This window comes from Ptychodera flava, chromosome 8 (assembly GCF_041260155.1).
Source record: "Ptychodera flava strain L36383 chromosome 8, AS_Pfla_20210202, whole genome shotgun sequence".
NCBI classification, from domain to species: Eukaryota; Metazoa; Hemichordata; class Enteropneusta; family Ptychoderidae; genus Ptychodera; species Ptychodera flava.
Window position 1 is genome coordinate 5,109,303 of NC_091935.1, and position 23,159 is coordinate 5,132,461.

The window sequence follows — 23,159 nt, forward strand, 5'->3', positions numbered from 1 at the left end:
TATGAAGAACTTTTATACATTGTGCTCGTAAAAATATGTCTTACGCAGTTCACAATATCTCATTACGATTCAAGATAATCGTATTTGTTCGAACTCGATAGCTTTTGAGCGTAAAGTCCTCTGGTGAAATTGAGCAAACAATTTCATAATATGGTATTTGCGAACGATAACTACATTTTGTTGCTGCTTTAGGAAGACTACAGAGTCCATTTCAGCTAGATAGTTGCATACTTTTCGTTCAATTCTTATATGCGATAATATTGTGGATATCACACAATATTTAGATTTCTTGCTTTTGTAGGAAAATGGCACAGATGTCACGAGGAGTCACCTGGTTGAAAATTCCACTACTTACACTGTAAAGTTGACTGTAAATATGTTTAATGCACCACCACTCACAAAGTTCCGCTTGAATGCAAGTTTTGGGAATCTTTATCCACCTGTTGAAATCGGCATTGTGGAATTTAAAATCGCAGGTAAGAATTGCCACAGGTTACATTGCTTCTGTTGATGATACTTTGACTCTGCAATTGCTCTTTGTTTTACATATAACCCGCCAAATTCTGTGATGTGTATCATTCGTTCAGCCACTGCTTTACCAAGACTGCATGCGGTACAAAAAAATCACGAGGCCAAAACGGTTTGGCGCCGCGGATGAAAATTGATGATGCAATGAAGATTTCAGTTCCTTTATTCATTTCAAAAGGCACGTGGATAAACTTTCAATTATAAAGGTTTGCAAAGTGCCCGAAGGTACTCTTGTTTTGACAAACGCTATTGGACGCATCACTGAATGAGGAAAAACTGAATATAAAACAAATGTTGGTGTTCAGTGTTTCCCTGTGACAATCTGTGACGTTTCGCGGCCATGCAATCTATGTATTTCGAATAGACATATCGACTTATAGGTTGGTTTCTAAGATCTCGATACTGATCAACGAATTTCAACTGACGTTATGTTTTTTTCTGAAACATTACTTGGTACCAGTGATTGCTTTGATGATTTCAGAATCACAAATTATTTAGTTGAAGAAAAGACAGAATTGATAAAAAAGGGGGTGGTATCCTAGCCTATATGAGACCCACAATAAGGTATACGAGACGGTATTATTTAGAATCTTCTGAATTAGAAATCATGTAGCTTGAAATTAAAGCCATCAAGTGTAAAGCCTTTCTGGTAGCGGGCGTTTACAGACCCCCTAACACCTCACATGATATTGATGTTAACATCGAATGTGAAAATAAAACGGGGGTTTCTATACTGGAAAAGAACTTTATATTTTGGGTGATTTCAATGTTGATTTTTTTTATATCAAACGATCGATCAAAATCACTACTTATACCAGTATTTAATCAATTTGAATTTAGGGCAACTTTACTAGACATATTTCTGGAACATGTATTAACCATACATACGTGTCGAACAGAGAACTTGTCTTGAAATTTATGTGTTTCCGAGATCGGGCTTTTTGATCACTATTCCATCAATTTAACACACAAGAAAAAACAACACTATATTGGCACCCTCTCATCTCATTCTTAAATTTCGTTCCTTCTCTCATTTCGAGCTTGGTCTTTTTCTTCGTGACCTTTCACTTGCTCCATGAGTATTTAATTGATGCGGCTGATAATGTAAATGTTGCTACAGGGCTCTTGGTTAATATTTTTAATAGATATGTGATGTTCACGTTCTTTTTATTGAAAAACGTGTACAACGACTAATCAGCTAGCCGGGATGAATAGAGACATTTTGAGTGCCATGCATGAGAGGGATGCTCTTTCAAGGCAACCGAAATCGGATTTTACCAATATAGTCCAGTATAGTTAGAAATAAACTTGTGCGCATGATTGATAAGGCAAAGAGGGATTACTTTATCGACGCAACTAAAGGTATACTGTTACCTGTTCCAATTTTGCTACAGTTACCATGGAAAGAGAAAATCTAACCAATCACAGATTTTAAGTGGGTGGCCGCTTTTTAAAAACAGCGCCCTCTCATGGGCATTTTGAATATAAAGGAACGCCCTTTTGACATTATATGGGCATATTTAGATTACTGGTGACTGTATACCTTTGTGATAATGTGTATTCGGTATTTCTCTTTCAGCCTGATATATTAATCTATTGCAAGAATGTCGCATTCGATTTGACAGGGATCTTGTCGAGGATTGTTGAGGATTTACAATCTTCTGCTCCTACAAAGCCTTGTTGTTGGGGGCATATCTGAGTTCGTTTGGTTGTCATTTGCAGTTTCTTTGTGGATGGTTATACTTTAAGCTCTTTTCAGGAATCGACCATATAAAAGTTTGTATGGAAAAGGAAATATGGTGACGACTGTGAAAGTCGTGGTGTAAATTTATTTCCTCGTAGTATTATATTTGGAAAATCGTGACATCCGAGCTTCTGATATTCTGCCCAAGTAATACCATGGATGCCATGCGTCAGGCGCCCTCTCCCCGCCCCTCAGGGCGTGCATTGCAGTTTTGCAATCGTCCTTGCTCGTGAAAGTTGCACTGTACGGGGAACGGCATTGTGTCGTTCAGGGGAGACGACATGGCTGCCAAGATGCAAAGAAAGACTTGCATAAGTAAAAGTTGCAAATTCCACCGATGATACGTTACTTTTGTCTGTCGTAATCGAAATTCAATGTGACTAACGAGTATATGAGATTATCGACTTTTAGCAATGTTGGTGGTAGGGCTTTTGCCCCCTCAAAACCGTAACATTGATAGTGGGGTACAAGTAACTGGAAGGAGTAAAAGTTGACTTAAATGTCTACTTGCGAGACCTGGCATTTGAAAATTATTTTGTACTTGTTATACTTGGCAATAGAGATGTAGTTTAGATAATGTAAATAACATAAGCTTCTATTTGCAAAAATAGCTGTCATCTAACAAATATATATTGCCGCCAAAATTTCACACCTTTAAGTCAATATGTGTCTAAGTGCAATTTTCTTTGATAAATATTTGTACTAAGCAACGAATTTTCCGTCAAATCTTCTGTCGAGTGGAGAAAAAAGTCATCTACAAACAATAATTATTAATGTCAAATCAAGAAAGAACCATAATAGGTTGTTGTTCACAGTAAAAATTGTTTCTAAAACACAAACTTAAATCCTATAGTGCTGCATTCAATGTATTATTAGTGTTCTGGAATTATAGTCCGCTCAGATACGTATATTTCTAACAGACAGCACCACTACAATTGTCGTAGAATAATAACATATTTTGCACTGATGTTCGTGGTGCCATTTTCCTACCTGACAAAGAGTAAGCTTTGCTTTATATCCATTTACAGTATTAACTAAACGAACCAGCCCACCCCGCACCCGGTCCCAAAATCAGATCTTGGATGTCCAGAAAAACTTAATGCGATGATATGTGTCTCCACCGATACAGTAACTGTAAATGTATGAAGCAATCTGGAGAGTTGTGCCCAGAGAATGTACTTATCACACCAAAATACCTAAATCGTACTACTTGGCACCTTACACAATATAAACAAAGTACAGAAATTGTCAAGAAATACTTCATCGTGACGGTTCTTGAACTTGTTTGCATCAGCAATTATTTCAGTCACAATATTTTCCGTTTACTGCTAAACGATATTCCAAAGTCAGAAGATTTTTCCCAGAAAAACTGCTGCTCCCTCACTATATACATTGATAATACAGCTTTGCCAAAATTTTGACAGAAATGCAGGGTATGTACAGGTAAAATATTATAAAGGGAGATATGTAATTGAAGTCTTGTTAAATTTGCTATTACAGCGTCGCTAAGCACACATCCGCCATATTATCACAGCGAACTACAAATGACTTTTTTGTTCTCTTTTCAAAATTTGACGATAGAAAGATGTTTAACATTTTATCGAATCGAGGTGAAAATATTACCACGTTGGAAAGACAAATTTTACAGGCTCACTTCAAAACCACTCAGCGAAGGGAAGACATTTTCAGGATATGTTTAAGGACAGAGATCGGCTTTTTTGCACACTTCAGCCCTTTCTGTTCTCGACGTTCGATGGTCAAAACCAGTACGTCGCATTTCCCACCCAACGTATAATTTAATTGATAGTTCGGTTTAAGTATAAAGGACAACAACTCATGATATTTTAGCTGGCTGTATCTGGCATCACTCTGTAAAGGTGGCTGCTAACCTAACATCTACGTTCACATTAAAGGTTGTCCCTTGAACAAGTATGGAGGTCACTGTGAATATGACTGTCATTGTTTGAATGGTGCTACTTGTCATGGATGGAATGGTTCTTGTAAGTGTGCTCAAGGATGGCAAGGTCCGGCCTGCGATATACGTATGTTCGATGTTAGTTTTCTCATCCGGCTATTCACTTGAAATTCAAGATGACTTCAAGATAATTGTTAATAGACGCATTATCCGAAAATACCGAAGATAATCATCTATCTATCAATACATCAATTATTCATAATACTCTCCAAGGATAGCTCATTTTGTTTGAAATGAAAGAACATCAATTTAAAAGCATTGACAGTGCAAGTGTTGTTTGACAACCAGGTCCTGCCAGGGGTTGTGTTTATGCACAGACAAATAAAGAAACAGACTAGCAATGCGGCATGCCTTTTGTTTCATGGTCGTTTCGGTAGACTATTGCCTTTTCAAATTAAAATGAGTTTCAAAGGTGTTACACTTTTTGGAGACTTTGTTTGTGGTTGATAATTGCACGAGATTATGCGAAAAATACAACGAGATGGCATCGTGCTGCAAGTCGCGTAGCAACCATATTTACTTTGTGAGCTCTCAGGGCAGACACACTGCTTCACGCCAATCAAATATAACATGCCAGCAGTTTCATAAACATGTCCTTCCTTGACGCACGTGTAAAAGACGGTATGACTGACCGTAAACCATTGAGTAAAACCAGACAGTAACCAAAAAAGACTTTCAAATTTGGTTTAAACACGCTCATTATATATTCATAAAAATATGAAAGGAATTTCTAAAATGGTAAAACTCACTTTCCTGAAGCTCAAAACATTCCCGTTTTCGCCAGCACGCCAATTTCGCTCAGCACCACACGACAACAACAACACAAACTTTGCCGAACATACTTTTGCTTAATAATTGGCGAAAATCCGAAAATTACCGAAGGATGCATGGTCGGCACTCTTCGGAAAAGAGAGACGAGAGCAACCTGAGGCGAGGCGAACATGGATGGGTTACGTAAGCGCTGCACGCCTTGAACAATACCCGTTGCTAGTCTGTTTCTATATTTGTCTGTGGTTTATGTTAACTTCCAGCTGACTACAACAATTAATCAATATACAACTCCTCTGCTGTACTGGTCATAACTCCATCTTAGCAGTATTATAAACCAATGTTTCCTATTTGTTCTACCACAGCGATGGAACCATACGCAATACTCAGTGTTGTTACCGATGATGTCAGATTCTACTCGTCCCTTCGATTACAGTGCTTATATTACAATGTCGACCGCAATCCACTTTTGTTTGAACTGAATGGTGAAAGTTTGTCCGAAGATGATGCAGTGATATGGACGTCTGATCCAAGTATGAGGTCAGTATATTCCACACAACTTTGCGATCCTTGCAGCTATTTAAAACCATGTACACGTATCTTCAAAATTTAATTTTATCATAATCTAATTTGTTTCGATTAAACATCAAACTGGCGTAAATCCATGTTCAAAATTAGACGTTCGACGCTAGTTGGTAAGGTAGACGCGATGGGAAGTAACATAACTTAAGCTTACTTGTTATCAATTGTTTCCGCAGTTACAACTGGATCTGTTATGAATATGTCTATCAAGTATTCTTCCAATTTGTATAATTTACAATTAACAGTAGCTAAGACTGAAATAGACGTTATTTTTTACGACACCATGTAAGACCAAAGGCAACATACAATCACATTTTTTGCAGAAAGTCTCTCTGACCCGACGACCAGTGGACCTACTCTAGTATCATTGGCCTTCACATGATCAGTTCTCAAGCGCGTTCACTTAAGAGTGCATTGTTCCTACACTGATACCGTACCTAAAATAACAGTCACCGTGTTTTCACGTCAAAGTGTTAGAACTCATTATTATGTATCGAACAATGTAAATTACGAACGAACCTGAATGACTGTCGTTTAGTTAACACAATCGAGTATGTAAAGAAGACTTGATATGTCATTTTACACATTTTCAGTGCCTTGCTTATCATCAATAATATGACAGAAGCCTTCGAGGGTACGTACAGATGCAAAGTTTACAGTACGGATGATAATATATTCGCCGTTTCCAATGCCGTAAATGTATCTATTCAAGGTAAAAGTCTTTCTACGCATAGTTGTAACTGACATACCACTGTATCGATAGATTTATTTGACTTGCAACGCGTTTATTACGAACGTTGAAATGAAAACACTTTAAGGTTCAGGTTCAAGGACAAGTATTGGGACCTTCCAAACAACATATTTTCTACTAACAACTGTGCTCGTAACCCCATTAAAATATATATTTTATGATAGCCTACATTTTGCAAATGCTGCGATATGTCCGCTTCAAATAAGCAGGATCAAAAGCCATTTTGTAACTCTTTCAAACTATATCTGCTTGAGGCTGTAGATCCTTTTCCATGAGGTGGCAATTTTCTCGCCGGTGATGAAGGATAAATGAAAGAAGTCCAAGACACACTTTTGTCATGCATTATCTTGTCAATGGCTGGTCAAAATTTTGGCCGGACGTACTGCAGCGTTTGCACAGGGTAAATTCCATTTTTAGAGGTTCGGTTCTAAAATGTAGACGAGATCGCTGCTGAAAGTGCCCGTGTGTTGTCTTTCATAGGGTGTCAAAGCGGTGTATGGGGGCAACACTGTGACTATCGATGCAACTGTGTCAATCACATCAATTGTGATCGCTACAATGGCTGTGTCTGTGAAAGTGGTTGGGAGGGAAGAACATGTGAGCAAGGTAACGTGATTCAACCGATCAAATTTAAAGGTTAAATCGCCACCATTTCATACCCATTTTAAACTCTTTCGACAACTGCAAACATAGTTTAGCCAATAGAGCAGATAGATTCTTACGGACACAAAAATGAATATATAGATATAGATAGATAGATGGATGAACGGATTATATAGATAGATAGATAGATAGATAGATAGATAGATAGATAGATAGATAGATAGATAGATAGATAGATAGATAGGTAGGTAGGTAGGTAGGTAGGTAGGTAGGTAGGTAGGTAGGTAGGTAGGTAGGTGGGTGGGTGGGTGGGTGGGTTGGTAGATAGATAGATAGATAGATAGATAGATAGATAGATAGATAGATAGATAGATAGATAGATAGATGGATAGATAGATAGATAGATAGATAGATAGATAGATACTTAGAGTAATAGATAGAAAGAGAAAGAGATAGATATGGGAACAGTTCTTAACTATCAAAGTTTTGCTCAATTAGCAGATGACACTACCGTTTTTGTCAGAAACGAGAAATCTATTAATAGAGTTTTGGATATCATGAATCAATTTCAGAAAGTATCTGGTTTAAAAATCAATAAAGACAAACTGAGGCTGTTTGGCTGGGGAGTTTGAAAGATTCAAAGAAAGTATGTGGGAAGTTAAAGTGGACAACTGAACCTGTAAAAGTACTTGGGGTATATGTTGGGTACAATAAACAGAAATGCGATGAGTTAAATTGGCAGCCAAAGCTCGAAAAATTAGAGAGCACTTTGAATACCTGGAAAATGAGAAACTTAACTCCACATGGTAAAGTTTTATTTACGAAGAGTCTTGGTTTATCTAATCTTTTATACTTAGCAGCAGTATTAGAGGTTCCTCCAAAAGTTGTCAAAAAAGTTGACCAATTAGTTTTTGATTTCATAGATTGTTCCAAATATAAAATAAAAAAGGGCGTTTTATTGTCACCTATAGAAAAGAGAGGGTTAAATGTTCCAAGTTTCTACGAGCTTACACTTGCTTTAAAATTTACGTGGTTTAGAAAATTTTTTGATGACAACAAAGCAGCATGGAAAATATTGTTTTCCTTCTTTTTACAACCAAATTGCAATGAGAGTATATTGAGAGCATATATTGATCCAAATAATTTGCCTCATGAGATCACTAACATGTTGTCTGGGTTTTATACCGATTGCCTGAAAGTATGGTTTAACATGAGATCGAAATGCAAAAGAGATAACAAAAAGACATTGTTGTGGAATTCCTTATACAGACTTTTTGTACCAGTAGTAGATCACATATTGCACACTTTTATTTTTAGTAAGGGAAGTGAAGAAATCGACATTTCAAAACTTTCAACAAAAATTGTCTATAAATTGTTGTTAGAAGACTTCTTAACGAATACAAATGCAATTCAAATGTGGAACAGAGAGTGTAAATGTATATTTAATGAAAGAAATGTATGGCTATTAGCGAAAAAAGTCACACCAGAGAAAAAAGTTACATAGCTTTCACTGGAAATTTACCATACGACGAGTACCAACAAATCTCAGATTATTTCAATGGAAAAAAATTGAAGCTCCACTGTGCACGCATTGTCGTGAAGTAGATACACTAAGACACAGATTTGGGATTGTATTGTGGCCAGAAATATTTGGGAGATGACAGAAAATATAGTAAGTGATATTGTAGAAAGTAAGGTTACTCTAAAGTTTGAAACTGTTATAGGAGGAATAACTTTGAAAACAAAGAAAATTGAAAAAATTGTAAATCTTATTATTTTGGTAGCAAAATGGTCTATTTATAAGTATCATGTCAGTAATATTCACAGAACCTTTTCTTCAATAATGATGTTAAGAAATGAGCTGTATCTGAGAGCGCAAGCTCAAAAAATTGATATTCTACTTAGTATTTTTCAAAGAATGTAATTTGTCATTATGAAATGTCAAGACTTATGAAAGACGAAATAAATATACATTTAAATAAAAAAAAAAGATAGATAGATAGATAGATAGATAGCCACCCACCCAGACAGACAGACAGACAGACAGGCAGTCAGACAGACAGACAGACAGACAGACAGACAGACAGACAGACAGACAGACAGACAGACGGACGGACGGACAGGCAGGCAGGCAGGAAGGAAGACAGACAGAAAGTGTAAAGTGGTTGCGAGGGAAGCATATGTGACCATGGTAACGTAATTCAACCGATCAAATTGAAATACCAAATCGCCATTCTTTCATAATCATTTAAAACTCTTTCGACAACCGCAAACGTAATATAGCTAATAGAGCAGATAGATTCTGATGGATACAAAGATAGATAGATAGATAGATAGATAGATAGATAGATAGATAGATAGATAGATACATGTAGGCAAACAGACAGACACGGCAAATTTTTATTAGCTGGATGAATAATTCACTTTACAAACAGATGTACAGCCTCCTTCAGTCGAATGTCCGCCTAATATAACTCTGGAAGCTAGCGATACTTCAGCTGCAGTTAATGTCAATTGGCCAGTCATCAAAAGTTCCGATAATGATGGCTTGCCCAAGGTTCTGTCCAATTTTCAATCTGGTGATACCTTCTACAGTGGTACTACCATCGTCACATACCAAGCTGTAGATAGAAGTAACAACAGTGTATTCTGTTCATTTGCGGTGCATATAAAAGGTAAGTTGTTCCAATGCAAAGAGGGACTTGGATTTGTGACTACCTTCAGCTTTTCAGAACTCAGCAGGCTGAGTGATCGTAAGGTACACAGTCAATGTCATAATGCCAGATAAAAAATATCTTATTTCGGAAACCCCACTTACCCTATTAAAAACCCTCCAGCTTGCCACAAAACTTTATTGATCTATTTAAAAAAACGACGTTGGATTTGGCCAAATGTGTAGTTTGTTATTGATCACAGCCCATCAAAAATGAATACAGTGAAGAGGAAGCTCCCTACCGACTTACCATATTTTCCTAAAGGCATGCAATTGGGAAAATGTAAGTTTATTTTCCTTAAATACAACACATTTCTCCGGCCGGCACATCGAATTTCGTCTTTGAAATTAACAGCTGTGTAACATTTTTATTGGCTTTAATTCGAGCTACAAAAGGTAATGACATAATCTGCCCTCCAAACGAAAGGATGGGAAAGATTATTTTAAATTTTACTATTAAACTATGCCATCAATGTTTCAATCTTTAATGAAATTCTACACTTACTGCTTTCTAACAATTTTAGAGATATCAGGGGTATTATGGTCTCATAATTTTTAATCCATAACCCATGCTTCTCGCAGTTGTGCTCCTTGATATTAAGCATATGTGATTTGATTTCTTTATTCTTGTTTGAAAGTTGCGTACAGAAAATCAATTAGGTCGAAGATAATTAAGCCAGCCCTCTTAACATTTTCTCAGGAAAATACATGGTTATCTGGTTTTTTTGTAGTATTGAATTATTTTCATGGTAGCGTCTTCGAAGAGTAACTAATGGAGGCATATAGGAGAGTGCGGCGCTCCCACTCTTTCGAGTTCTAGGTAATCTATCGGAAAATGTAGTTGGCTTGAGGGCATACTGTTATATATTGCTTAACAACGTTAAATATCTTATTTAACAAAGAATTTTATCGTTTATGTATAAGCTGATCTGAGGATTGAACATTTTATTCTTAGATATCACTTTAAGGCAAAGCAGAAGAGTTTCCGCTGTGAAATCCTTATTGGAGGATATTTCCGACTCATTATGTATGTTTTGAATTTTAGATCTGGGAAATAAAAAAGTTTACGAAATCAAGAGCTGGGAAACAATAATCGCCTTAATTGCATTTCTGGTCTTGTTATCATCATCACGATGTCATTATTTGTACTGAAGATAAGAAAAACAAAGCGGCAATACACACCTCTGCTGCCGGAGAGAACTCACATACCGGTGAGTGAAAAGATTAAAGAATACAATATTTAACTGGCTTCGATAACTAGTTCATCGAAACAGAGTGAAATATCAGATGATGATCTCAACAACCCTTACGTGTGCCAGCTAGCGGGATAAGGCCAAAACAAAAAAAAGAAATGTTTCTGGTCAGGCCTTTCTTTCAAAAATGGTGCGGCGACGCGGATTTTTTTTTTTTTCCTCTTTTCTCCTCCTCAAGGGAGGGAGGAGGGTCAGCTAAAGCGCCAAAGCGTAGCGGGTAATTTGCATAATCATTTGCATATTATTATTTTATATTTGCATATGGATGTAAGCTTGCACATGCATCCACACATACATATACACTCACAACAAAATGCAATGGTAATACACAAGTGTGCAGTTTGAACATCATGGAAACTCTTTATTACACTTAAATAAATCATCACAGTATTGTAATTACAATTGCAATTAAAACAGAAGATTCAGATTGAAACTTTGAGAGCAAGAAATGGTTCGTCTGATTAGAGTTTCATTAATACATATATTGCTCATAAATTGTCAAAACTTGCCAACACAGAGGAAAATTCACAAGTTTAAGCTCTACACAATTCAAATATAATTGAGTTTGATATCATTTTTGAACGACAAACACCGCGAATAATTTTTCATCACGGGGATAGATTTCAACCAGCGGCCCCCCCCCCCCCCCCCCCCCCCCCAATAACTTCTACTGCCACTGGACATCGTCGTTCGATTCATACATACAGTATACAGTATACATACAGGTTCGTATTTTAAATACCACCAAGATGATCACAAGACATGAACTAAGTACGACTAGAATCCCTCGAAAATCAGGTGTAAAATATTTCAGAGGACGTGTCAGAGTGGCACCACACGCGACGCCAGTATCAATGTCAACACGTTATAAACCCGTCGACCAACATGGCCGCCGCCATATTGAAATTTATGCAATGTGAACTCGATCGCGATCGTGATCGTACTAGGACAAAACTCATCGTTGTATCATGGTTGTACAATCATAATCAACCTCACCAGTTAACTCTTGTTTCTTTTGCGATCCATTTCGTTGATCAAAGCATGGGAATGTGATCAAAGGACCTGCTAGTGCTACACCGCCTACCTCTGTGAACACTTGTCCGCGATGTATACTGAGTAAGCTTATTAAAGGTCGTAATAGTCGTTCTGGAATGAAAATTTGTGAACAACCCAGCCGATTCTTCTATTGCTTTAAGGTTCCCCCTCAACACTTACGGACAACTTATCTGATGCATACCATACTTCACACCTTCCACCAGGTTGAAAGTTGCAGCGAGCGCTAATGTGTAGACAATGCATGCATCAGCTGGTAGCTACGCAGAGCGTGTGAACTATAGCGGGACTATTTGAAAGCGTAACGGGGAGAATCAAAGCGTACGGGGAGAGGCGAAAGTTTAGCGCGGCGGGACCGTACCGCTATGGTCTGGGGAGAACACTGAGTTTTACAGTTTTATCAATATAGTAACATTTAAATTGTTCATGCAGTCACTGATCATGTGCCCCAAAGAATTTTCTCTTTCTCTTCAGCCGTTTTGGTTTGGTGTTATAGTAATCAGTATGTAGTTTGCCACAGCCGCCGGCCACAAACCGGGAAAAAAAAGGGTGACGCGCTGTTGTTCAAGTGACGCGCGCGCTGACCAGAAACATTTCTTTTTTTTTTTTTGGCCTAACGGTCATGAATAATCCCAAAGAAGTGTATTAGATGTTTGCCTTACACTGGCTGTATGTACTTTCATATGGAATTTTGTCTCAGACTACGAAGGGTGAAACAGTTTAGCGCCGATACTCACAAAGTGCTAACCAAAGCTCAACATTTCGGAACTGTCAACCCTCTATAGACAAGCGAATATGATGGCGCCGCCTGCAACAGAGCCGAGTGAAAGTGAAAAATTATGTCTTTCTTTTATTAAAGTATAGATTAGGAGTACCGTTATGAAAGATATTCAAAGCCTTAGCACGAAGTGAGATTATTCCGCCATATGTAAATTAGTAATGAATATGCATAAGGTCTAGATATACACATACACGCATATGCTAAACAGATGACTTTCCTTGGCCACGCCACTGGAGGACGTTGACTATGGAGGCTAGACGTTCCACTGTAGTTGCCACGTCGTCACCAAGTCTTTCTACCACTACTGCAAGCTTTGTAAAAGCTCATGGCTCGACAACACCAAGTGAACCTTCTACTGGTGGTAGGAACACCAATGCCGCTGCTCCTGTTGCTGCGACTTTGAATGCTGCAGCTCCACCACCTGTTCAAAAGACTGGCGACGCCAATATTGCAGGAACGGCAAATACAGGGGATGGCCACGTCGCTCAGGCTCAGGTACGGTTGTTTCTGTTACTTTGTTTTTCAGAGGGATATAGTTAGGTATGGAGAAGGGAGTTGAGCGGAGTGCCAATTTTTGGGCACCCGCTATCTCGTGTACGTAATTTGAGAATGGTCGCGTTAGAGTGCCAGTTTGTGGGCACCTGACATTGGGGTTAGTCAGAGTGCTAAATTGGAGCACCGGGCTTTTGGAAGCGGAAAGTCAGAGTGCTAAATGTGAGCACATGACGTTTGGAATTGGGAATATAGGATTGGAGTGTCGTCAGGGGGCACCCGATAAAATATGCGCTGGGAGCGCCAGAGTTGTGTATGAACCCGACTTTTATAATGATAGGCGTAGAACGATTATGTACAGTGCTAAAACCAGTTTGATGTGCATAAGTTGCGTTATACTCGTACTTCTGTGCAATTTTATCAGCTCACTCAAAGGAGCTATAGTTTGGAGTGGTATGTTTGTCTTCTCTGTTGCTAAAAAAAAAAAAAAAAAAATTAATTACGTTTGTGCCCTTTACGTTTAGCATTTTCCCCCCATAATTTACTTTTCATGTGTTCCTTAAAATTGCTCGCACGTTTGTGTTTTGACTTGGAGGATATAAAAAAGAGAAAAAACTAAAAACAGGAGAGAGAAATTATAGTGTGGCGTGGGGTATGTATTTTCTTTTTTAGTTTTATTTATGTACACTTTGAGCCAATACACTTCCATTTTGAACCTTTCCTTTTCTTTCGTTTGTGTTTTGTTTTTTGTTTGTTTGTTTTTTCAAAGCAGTTTTCCGCTGCTTATGTGTTTGTGAGGAAGGGCCATTGGAGGGCGCCAGAATATGCAGAAGTCGGATGGCATAGTTGGCCACAATTGCTGTAAAAATTCGGGTGTACAATGTGACTGTAAAAGGTCGTGTCCATTGTGAACGTACAGCTCATAGATTCCCTGATTGCTTTCAGGTGTCTGAAAAATTGGAGATATTGCTTAAAAAGGTGGAAAAGATTGAAGAATCTGCAGGTGTGGCAAGTGTGGATGACGCCTTACAAAAGGTTATGGAAATGGCGCATTGTGCAGCTGTGGTATCCAGACCTCAGCTTATCAACGCTCTAAGAGTCCTGGTTGACAGAGCCACGATGGTTGGCCACCCCAAGTTACAGAGATATCGAGCTGTGTTATCACAATTTGAGGCAAATGATTTTGGTGTTGACGCAGGCCGCCTAATTATCTTACTCCTCGGGAATAAAGAGCAAGAGGAGATCGCGTCTAAAGTTTCCAAATTTCTAAAGAACTCTGGCCATTCCACGCGTTACGTGCCTTATTCGTTTGGCGGTTCGGCATCCGGACGCCTTTCCAAAAGAATTACAAATGCTTTCAATGCGGAAAGTTTGGACACTTTGCAAGGGATTGTAGAGATGCGAAGAATGTGAATGATAAATGAGCAATTTCAATTTGTGATATGTACAACTTGAGCACTAGTTGTGCTGCAGTAATGGATATTAAATTATGTACAAGGTTATTCTCCTCGTGTTGTCACTTTCTCTGTGGGGTTTCCCTACCCCCCAACAGGGGGGCCCAAAATGGGCTCTTTGCTTTGCAACCTGCCATTTGCAGGTCCTGTCTGGGGGCGTCCCCTTTTACGCGAACTTCTGTACCAACATTTTCTGTTTTGTATTGAAGTCTACCCTCTCCCATTTCAGTTTGTGCCACCTGCATGGGAATTTGATTATGAAGCAAATTGGAATTCGTCCCAGCGTTTGAGTTACGGGTGGACGACACTAGGGGGCGCCCCTAGACAACTAGACATGGTTGATGCATCTATGGTTGCAGTAGGGGAGACGTTTGCCTCACCGGATGACCTTTCATTTAGAAATCCAAATGACTTATATTGCTGGCGAACTTCACAAGCATACAGAGTATTGGACTGAATTGACTGAACACGTAACAGACAAGTCTGATATCATTGAATGGATAAATAACGGTGTTAGCTTAAGAAAGTATTTTACCAATTTTAACGGTGACTATAAGGGAAGAAAATATGATCATGACTTTCCTCCTGCTAGAATATTTGCTAACAATCCTGTATGTCAGCAATTTGGTAATTTCATAACTCGAACGATTTCTGAAAGATTGCATTCAGGGGCTATATCGGTTTGGGGGAAGGTTGGGTGTGACCCTCCACCTCATATTGTCATGCCTATTGTTGTGGAGCCAAGTAAACCTAGAATGTGTATCGATATGAGATATTTAAATCTGTGGACTACCCCCATCCCATTTAAATTGGATACTCTAGTAGAAGTTTCTAGGTATTTAGAAAATAACGATTTCCATTTTAAATGCGATGATAAAAGTGGTTATGACCACGTTTTTATTTGTCATGACGACCGTACTTTTGCAGGTTTCCAATGGGCTGGGGTATGGTATGTAAATAACACTTTACCATTTGGGTGGAAACTATCGGCATACGTATACCATACCCTCGGATATTGTATTACACTTTACGCCAGGTCTTTGGGGGTACCCTGCATACAATACATTGATGATAGGCATGGGGGTCCACTAAAGCCAAAAAAGGGTGATATTTCGTTTAAGTGGGACTGTTACCGGAGGGCTCAAGCAGCAGCGTATATTTTATGCTCAATTGCGATAAAGGCAGGCTATTTTATCTCCCTGGATAAAAGTGTACTTCACCCCGTTCGATCATTAACTATGCTCGGGTTGGTAGTGGACACTCAAACACGTTCCTTTGCAATCCCAGAACAGAAAAAGTCTGCATTTCTTGAGTTGATACGAAGCGCCTTGTCACACAGAGCGATCCCTGTAGGGACGTTACAAAAAATAATGGGAAAGTGCATTTCCTTTTCATTGGCATTACCTTGTGCTAGATTATATATTCGACATATGGCAAATGCTTGTAGTATTGCTCAAAAGACCTCAAAAAATCTTATCCCGGTTCGAGGCCTACTTAGATACGAGATTGAACAGTGGGAAACCATAATCCAACTAGCAGGGAATTTTGCTTGGCCAACAGAGAGTCACATGGCTATTAGAATTTACACTGATTCTAGCAATTCCAAATGGGGTGCTGTGGCTCACTTGGGCAAAGAGAAGATAGCTGTGGGGTCCATGTGGGAACAGGAATGGAGTGATATGCCAATAATCCGGAAAGAGGCTGAGGCCATATATAGGGGGTTACATGCCTTCCACAATAATATTAAGAACGGCCGTGTCGATGCAATGGTTGATTCTCTCCCGGTGGTACAGGCTTGGAACAGTGGTTGTCCGGGCGCGAGAGCAGTTGAATTGAATGAAATTTTGAAGAAGTTGTTTAATTTCTGTTTCCATAGCAATATTAGGCTTACTATGTCTCATGTGGCTTCTCGCGATAATGAAGCAGATGCGCCGTCACGAAATATGTCTTTGTCAGATGCCTCTTTGTCTTGTACTACGTGGCAGTGGCTTGATGATAAATTTGGTCCGCATCAAATAGACGCAATGGCAGATTATTCTAATAAGAAGTTACCCAGATATGTATGCCCATTTCATCAGATTGATTGTGAGGGAGTAAATTTCTTCCAACATCATTTCGGTAATGCTGATAAGATGTACGTCTATCCACCTTTGCATTGGTGCCTGCAGTAATTAAGCATATTCTTGAACGCGGATACAGAGCTACTGTTATTGTACCTAGAGGGCGCTTTTGACGTCGTATTGGCCTATGGTGAGGCAGGTGGCACATGATATAGTGACCATTGGAGCCAAGGGGGACATTGGTATCATTCAAGCCCCTTCTAGAAACGGTTATAAAGATTATCCTCTACCCTGTGATTTGTATGCCATTACATTTGATTGGAGTTATTAGAAGTCTTGCAATTAAAATGTGTAAGAATGATATGCATGTACAATTATTGTAATAAATAATAAAGCCTGTGTGTATTTATCTGTCTTCGTCATGTGAATGTGCATACATGTATTGTCCGGCTGAAGTACGCTTCTTATCTGATTGACAGGTGTGCTGGATTTGTGGTGCTTGGAACCAAGGCCCATTGCAGGCGTGTTGGTTATGTACCTCCAAATTGATAAACCCACCTTGTGTAACTAAGGATAACCCAATAGATATCACGGCTCTTGATCAGAGAATAAATGGGCTACTCGGAGATAGGTCTGCATATGAAAAACAAAAAGACAGGCTGATACAGGATTTTGAAGCCTTTCTGACAAGGTTACCTTCGCCAAAACCGGTTGGTAATGCGAATCCGGAAGATGTGGTACGGTTTCTGGTTTTCAAGGACAATAACGCTAAGACTCAGGTTCACCAAATCGACTGCGCATATTTAGGACAGACTGGTCACATGCCATGCGCGTGTCCAAGACGGCTGAGGGCAGGGACAGTTAAGAATATGGTATCGAAATTGTCCGCGTATTTTCAGGCAATTAAATCTCACACTGGAAACATAATAAATCCAACTAAAGCACTGATGGTGCAGCGGTACATCAAAAAGATATCCGAGGAGCAGGCAAAGGCGCATGTTACAGTCAGACAAGCCAAACCGTTATTCTTGCCTAAGCTACGTATGGTATTCGATCTTATCATGGATCTAATTGTTGCATCTCCATCAGCGATTCATGCATATCTATACGCCGAGATATTACCTTTTTAAAATATTATATTTCTCCGGGGATCGAGCAGGGGATCTTGGTCAGGTCAAAACGCAGGAAATTCTGCGTTTCCCGGACAATTCAGGTTTGATTTTCAATCACACATTTGGAAAGACTCTGAGGGGTGCGGAAACAAATATGTTCGCTATTAAGCGATGCGAGGATAGACGCCTTTGTGCAGTGAACGCGTTGGAACAATACATCAAACTATCAAGTGATCTAGGCATTGATATACGTACAGGGTATCTCTTTAGGCCAACAACGCCAGCGGGAAATGTAGATAATAAACCATTGTCCTCTCAGGTGGTGTATCAGAGATTAAAAGACTACCTTCAACATTTAAATATTGATGAAGGGGAAACTCCTCATAGCATACGGTCTGCGTGTGCCATTTCCATGGCTTTAGGGGGTGCAAGTACCCAGGAGGTTATGGATCATGTCGGATGGAAAAGAAAGTCAACTGCTAACCATTACATGAAATTGTCAGCCTTGTCTTCCGTTCAACGACCTGATAATTGGCTTGAAGGAATGCTAAAAAATACACAAATTCGAACGCTTATGAACACACGGAAACCTTGACCGATTTACAATTGCCTTTCCTTGAGTATGGGGGTGTAACGTATATATGTACAGACAAACTTTACGAACATTAAAGTAGAAATGATTAACATGTTGTTTTGTATGTGTTTTGGAGTAAGGGTGGGTATGAAGATATAAGTATTGGTAAGGTTTGGAGAGTAGATTTGAATGAGGTATTAGGATTTCATCAAGCTTGGCGTGGACAACTTTCACATCTCGATTCCAATACTTAATACAATGGTAATATTATTGAGCGGAGTGATAAGGCTTTAAATATTATATTATTCAAAGCCTTAGCACGAAGTGAGATTATTCCGCCATATGTAAATTAGTAATGAATATGCATAAGGTCTAGATATACACATACACGCATATGCTAAACAGATGACTTTCCTTGGCCACGCCACTGTAGGAGTGGGAAATGGGAGGCCTTTTCAGGGTAGGCGGTATTTGTGGATAATGATGCTAACTGCCCACCCACCCACCCACCCTGGTTTTAGTCGGATCATTTCGCTCAAGTTACCAACTTTCACATCTCGATTCCAATACTTAATACAATGGTAATATTATTGAGCGGAGTGATAAGGCTTTAAATATTATATTATTTTGACTAGCACATTCGGCAAACGTACTTATGGTTTCACGGACTCGAAGGAAATTTGAATCATCCGAAAAGAAGCTCGATACTCGGGGAAGCGAAGTTTGCTGTTACTTGACGTAATATGGCCAGTCAATGCCAGCATATTGCTTTAATAGGCACCCGTATTTTCAACTGACGTTGGTAGCAATACCAGGTACAACGCGTAACCCCGTTTTAATGTATGTCCGGCATTAGTTTCCCGGTTTAGTGTAAAGCATTAATTATCGACTAAGACTTCTTGTTACTTTGTCATTTATGCTTTTAAAAAACTGACAAATGAAGACTTTCAATCAATAATACGGCCCTGTGCCATGCGTATATGGTTGCGAAATTTTACATGGTCAAAGCCTATCTTTAGCTTTCCGCATTTAGCTTTTATTATGCTATTTCAGGATGGAGTAACGGTTTTCAAGAAATCGCAGATAACAAAGGGTAATTTAATTGGAGAAGGCGAGTTTTCTTCGGTCTATAGCGGATGTCTGAGAAGAAAAGGTTCGGTAACAAGAGTGGCACTTAAAATTTTAAAAGGTGTCTCGCTTTAGGTTTAATGCACATATTATTTTCAATATTAAATTATTTCCCTTATACGTTATATCAACCACATTGCGCGTGTGTCACTAATTACAGGAAGCTCTTCATTGCAATACCAGAAGGAAAAAATCTATTAATAACATAAAATGCAATGTACTTGTGTAGATAATAAAAGGTCTTCCATTTGGTTATTTAAATATTTCCATATGTTACATTATAATTTGCTATTTTGTTTTTTATATATATTCAGGGATATGTGTTATATGACATATATGATAAATGATGAATTTTCGTCATAGATTACAGCGACGTCTTATGTAATATAACGACATTAAGGTCAGGACAAGTGATAAGAAATAATTTGTTCTAATGGCGCTTTAATTATGGTTGTTACATTTCATAACTTCTACACATGTAACACTTATGAATAGATAACACAGTCCACAATCCAGCTTATCAGCATGAAATAAGTACCCTGAATCTTCTTCAAGGGTGTCCTCGCATTGTAAAGTTGATCGGTGTCAGCATGGAAGAAGGTGAGCAAAACTTCAAGGAAAAATACAAAAGAACATATCATAAGCGCCGCATAAGTACAGCATAAATCACTTTCTAACTCGATAGTGTTCGTTAAAACATTAGAGAGAGCATTTAAAGGTATACTGTCACCTGTTCCAATTTTGCTACAGTTACCAAGAAAGAGAAAATCTAACAAATCACCGATTTTAAGCGGGTGGCCACTTTTTTAAAACAGCGCCCTCACATGGGCATTATGAATACCAAGGAACGCCCCTTAGACCATATATGGGCATATTAAGCCTTCAGGTGACAGTATACCTTTAAGTAGCCTTTGAACAGGGGTTCTTAACCAAGAGGGCGTGTTCACCTTTACATTTATTTACCAAAATGCCGTTATGATGAAATATTCTTCTTTCTTCTCATTACGATTATTAATGGCCCTAGAAATACATATACCCCCCCCCCACACTTTGTAACGCGAAACAATGATATTATACCAGCATTGTAAGTTAATGATTATCTCAAAGTCGTTTTCAACATCAATATGGCTTGTATTTACTTCCTGTGAAATTGAGTGCATTGCCTTTCACAACGGGGATAAAAAGTGAGGTAAACACGGGATGTTTTTATTCGGTAGCTCACTTTTCAAACTCGGCGATGGCAACATTCAAAATGCACACTACATTCATTTCTCGATTTCCGACATAAACTTTTCCAAGTAAAACATGTCCCCTAGCTGCATTTCGTTTTTAAGAGAACTAATTAATTGTATACATATCTGCAGGCGAGAAGAGTATCATCACTGAACTGATGTCTACCGACATGCATACTCTCCTCAGGACTGATAATGTTGAGAACATCTCTGTTGCATTTGGCTCAAGACTACAGAAATTTTGTCTACATGTTGCAGAAGCCCTACAGTACATGGAGAAAATAAAAGTAATTACTGAAGAACAACACTTTGCAAATATCAAATCTCAACGTTGAGGTTTAGGAGATCGGGGTTTGTTAGCGTTTGATGGCCTTGTTTGCACATGGAATAGGCCTGCCTACAGACTTGAAATATATGTAGTTACATTTATATCGCTACAACACATGTTATACAAATCTTATTGGTTTACACGATTGGCAAATACCACAGGCCACCTAGACAGTATTAATAAGCATATATGAGTTTTTCTCACTGTTTTCTCTATCAGTTCATCTCCTTTTCTTCATCACAGTCCCTCTACGGATATAGGGACTGTGTCTTCATGCTCTGACTGATTGGAGTAAATAAAATAAGCGGTTATATAATCTAACCTAGCCTCTTAACACTTTGTTCATTTTACACCCATTACAAGGACGTTTATCTCTCATACACACATCTTGTAATTAATTAGTCAACACAACTAATTATGCTAATCCGTGGACTTATCAGGGATTATACGGGTTGGTCAACATCTCGAAAGATAGGAAAGGTTACTAATTTTTATTTTCATCTCTATCTTTGCAATGTTGACCAACCCTTGATAAGTCCACGGATTAGCATAATTAGTTGTGTTGACTAATTAATTACAAGATGTGTATATGAGAGATAAACGTCCTTGTAATGGGTGTGAAATGAACAAAGTGTTAAGAGGTTAGGTTAGATTATATAACCGTTTATTTTATTTACTCCGATCAGTCAGAGCATGAAGACACAGTCCCTATATCCATAGAGGGACTGTGATGAAGAAAAGGAGATGAACTGATAGAGAAAACCGTGAGAAAAACTCATATATGCTTATTAATACTGTCTGGGTAGCCTGTGCAAATACACATCACTTTTCCGTTCTTCAATCGTTTAATAAGTTTGTGTAAACATTGATGACGTAATCTAGTGAGTCACCGGCATCAAGCTCAGAGCTTTGTCTGCTTCAGTAGGTCATAAATGGGACACAAGATCTTTTATATGTCGAGATCTGTGAACAATAGTCTATCGAACATAACTGAACAGTTAATTATAAGGTTTTCAGAATCCCCCGACATTTAGATTGGAACTGCTTAACGCAACTTGCAATTCGGTACGAAGATCAGAGTTGGTATTCGTATATAAAAATATATAGATTATATCACCGTTCAGATGCCACTAATTGCTAACTGTCAAACCAGTAAAAAGACGTGACTCAGTCCGAGTTCACCTTTTCAAAATTCTAATGTCTTTTGCCAGGTTGTACATCGTGATATTGCTGCTCGCAATGTTTTGATATCTCATGATGATATGGCTAAAATCGGTGATTTTGGACTGGCGAGAGATGTTTACGAAACATTAGTGTATCAGAGACATCCATCACAGGTGGGTCTGATACTTATTATTTTAACAGCACGGACACCTCCGTAAATTTTCTTAACATTGGGCAAAGTGTAAAACCTTATTAGTCTTCAATAAGGCATAGTGGCACAAAGTTTTATTGTTGTAAACGCTGTCACTTCCGCAACGGGACAGTTCCCCCCCTCCCCGACATTTATTCACAGGACAACTGTCACCTGCCATTACCCCCACCCCACCCCACCCCAACCCGACTATACAACACCGGACACGACATTTCCAATCCGGGCATTTACCCTATTTCAAACATCAATATATTCGTAAATAGTATTAGGGGTAAATATCCGGGTGGTAAATGTCTCGCGGTGGTAAATGGTTGGTGGTAACTAGCCGAGGGGTAAATGTCTAGTGGTGATTGTCCAGAGGATATTTGTCTGGGTGGTAACTGTCCTATACCGTCGTGACTATTTTTCATCATGATCACATATTTGATCACTTTCTCTCTTGCAGCATCATTTTAAGGTACCAATCCGGTGGATGTCACCTGAATCGTTAAGGGAAAGCATCTACACTCATTCGAGTGACATGTAAGTTACTCCGTTTTCTTCAGCAAGTAACAAGGAATCACGTGCCCCCTCTACACAAAGTGATGACTTACTTGCTACCTACCTGTATTCTGTGTAGGTTTAGATTAGGAGGGTAACACTGTTCATTGGTA

General features: G+C 38.7%; 3 protein-coding genes across 3 annotated transcripts in view; all 3 read left to right on the forward strand.

Annotated features, from left to right (window-relative positions):
* LOC139138270 (insulin-like growth factor 1 receptor) overlaps positions 1 to 23,159 on the forward strand; it is a 129,510-nt gene that overhangs the window by 62,563 nt on the left and 43,788 nt on the right. The gene's annotated exons all lie outside the window — the stretch shown is intronic.
* Positions 347 to 23,030, forward strand: LOC139137875 (protein draper-like). Its single transcript, XM_070706144.1, has 12 exons — positions 347 to 476; positions 4,186 to 4,314; positions 5,381 to 5,555; positions 6,191 to 6,309; positions 6,829 to 6,954; positions 9,387 to 9,626; positions 10,710 to 10,875; positions 19,497 to 19,632; positions 20,067 to 20,171; positions 20,936 to 21,090; positions 22,343 to 22,468; positions 22,952 to 23,030. Exons 1-7 carry the CDS (start codon positions 377 to 379, stop codon positions 10,814 to 10,816), a joined length of 996 nt encoding a protein of 331 aa, XP_070562245.1. The 5' UTR covers positions 347 to 376; the 3' UTR covers positions 10,817 to 10,875; positions 19,497 to 19,632; positions 20,067 to 20,171; positions 20,936 to 21,090; positions 22,343 to 22,468; positions 22,952 to 23,030.
* On the forward strand, positions 12,887 to 14,755 carry LOC139138256 (uncharacterized). Its single transcript, XM_070706562.1, has 2 exons — positions 12,887 to 13,246; positions 14,189 to 14,755. The coding sequence occupies exons 1-2, from the start codon at positions 12,998 to 13,000 to the stop codon at positions 14,654 to 14,656; spliced, it is 717 nt and encodes a 238-aa protein (XP_070562663.1). The 5' UTR covers positions 12,887 to 12,997; the 3' UTR covers positions 14,657 to 14,755.

Coding starts and splice junctions, on each gene's coding strand:
- LOC139137875 (XM_070706144.1), top strand. CDS start 377: ATGTTTAATGCACCACCACTCACAAAGTTCCGCTTGAATGCAAGTTTT. Junction 477..4,185: donor TGTGGAATTTAAAATCGCAG/GTAAGAATTGCC, acceptor TTCACATTAAAG/GTTGTCCCTTGAACAAGTAT. Junction 4,315..5,380: donor AGGTCCGGCCTGCGATATAC/GTATGTTCGATG, acceptor GTTCTACCACAG/CGATGGAACCATACGCAATA.
- LOC139138256 (XM_070706562.1), top strand. CDS start 12,998: ATGGAGGCTAGACGTTCCACTGTAGTTGCCACGTCGTCACCAAGTCTT. Junction 13,247..14,188: donor GCCACGTCGCTCAGGCTCAG/GTACGGTTGTTT, acceptor GATTGCTTTCAG/GTGTCTGAAAAATTGGAGAT.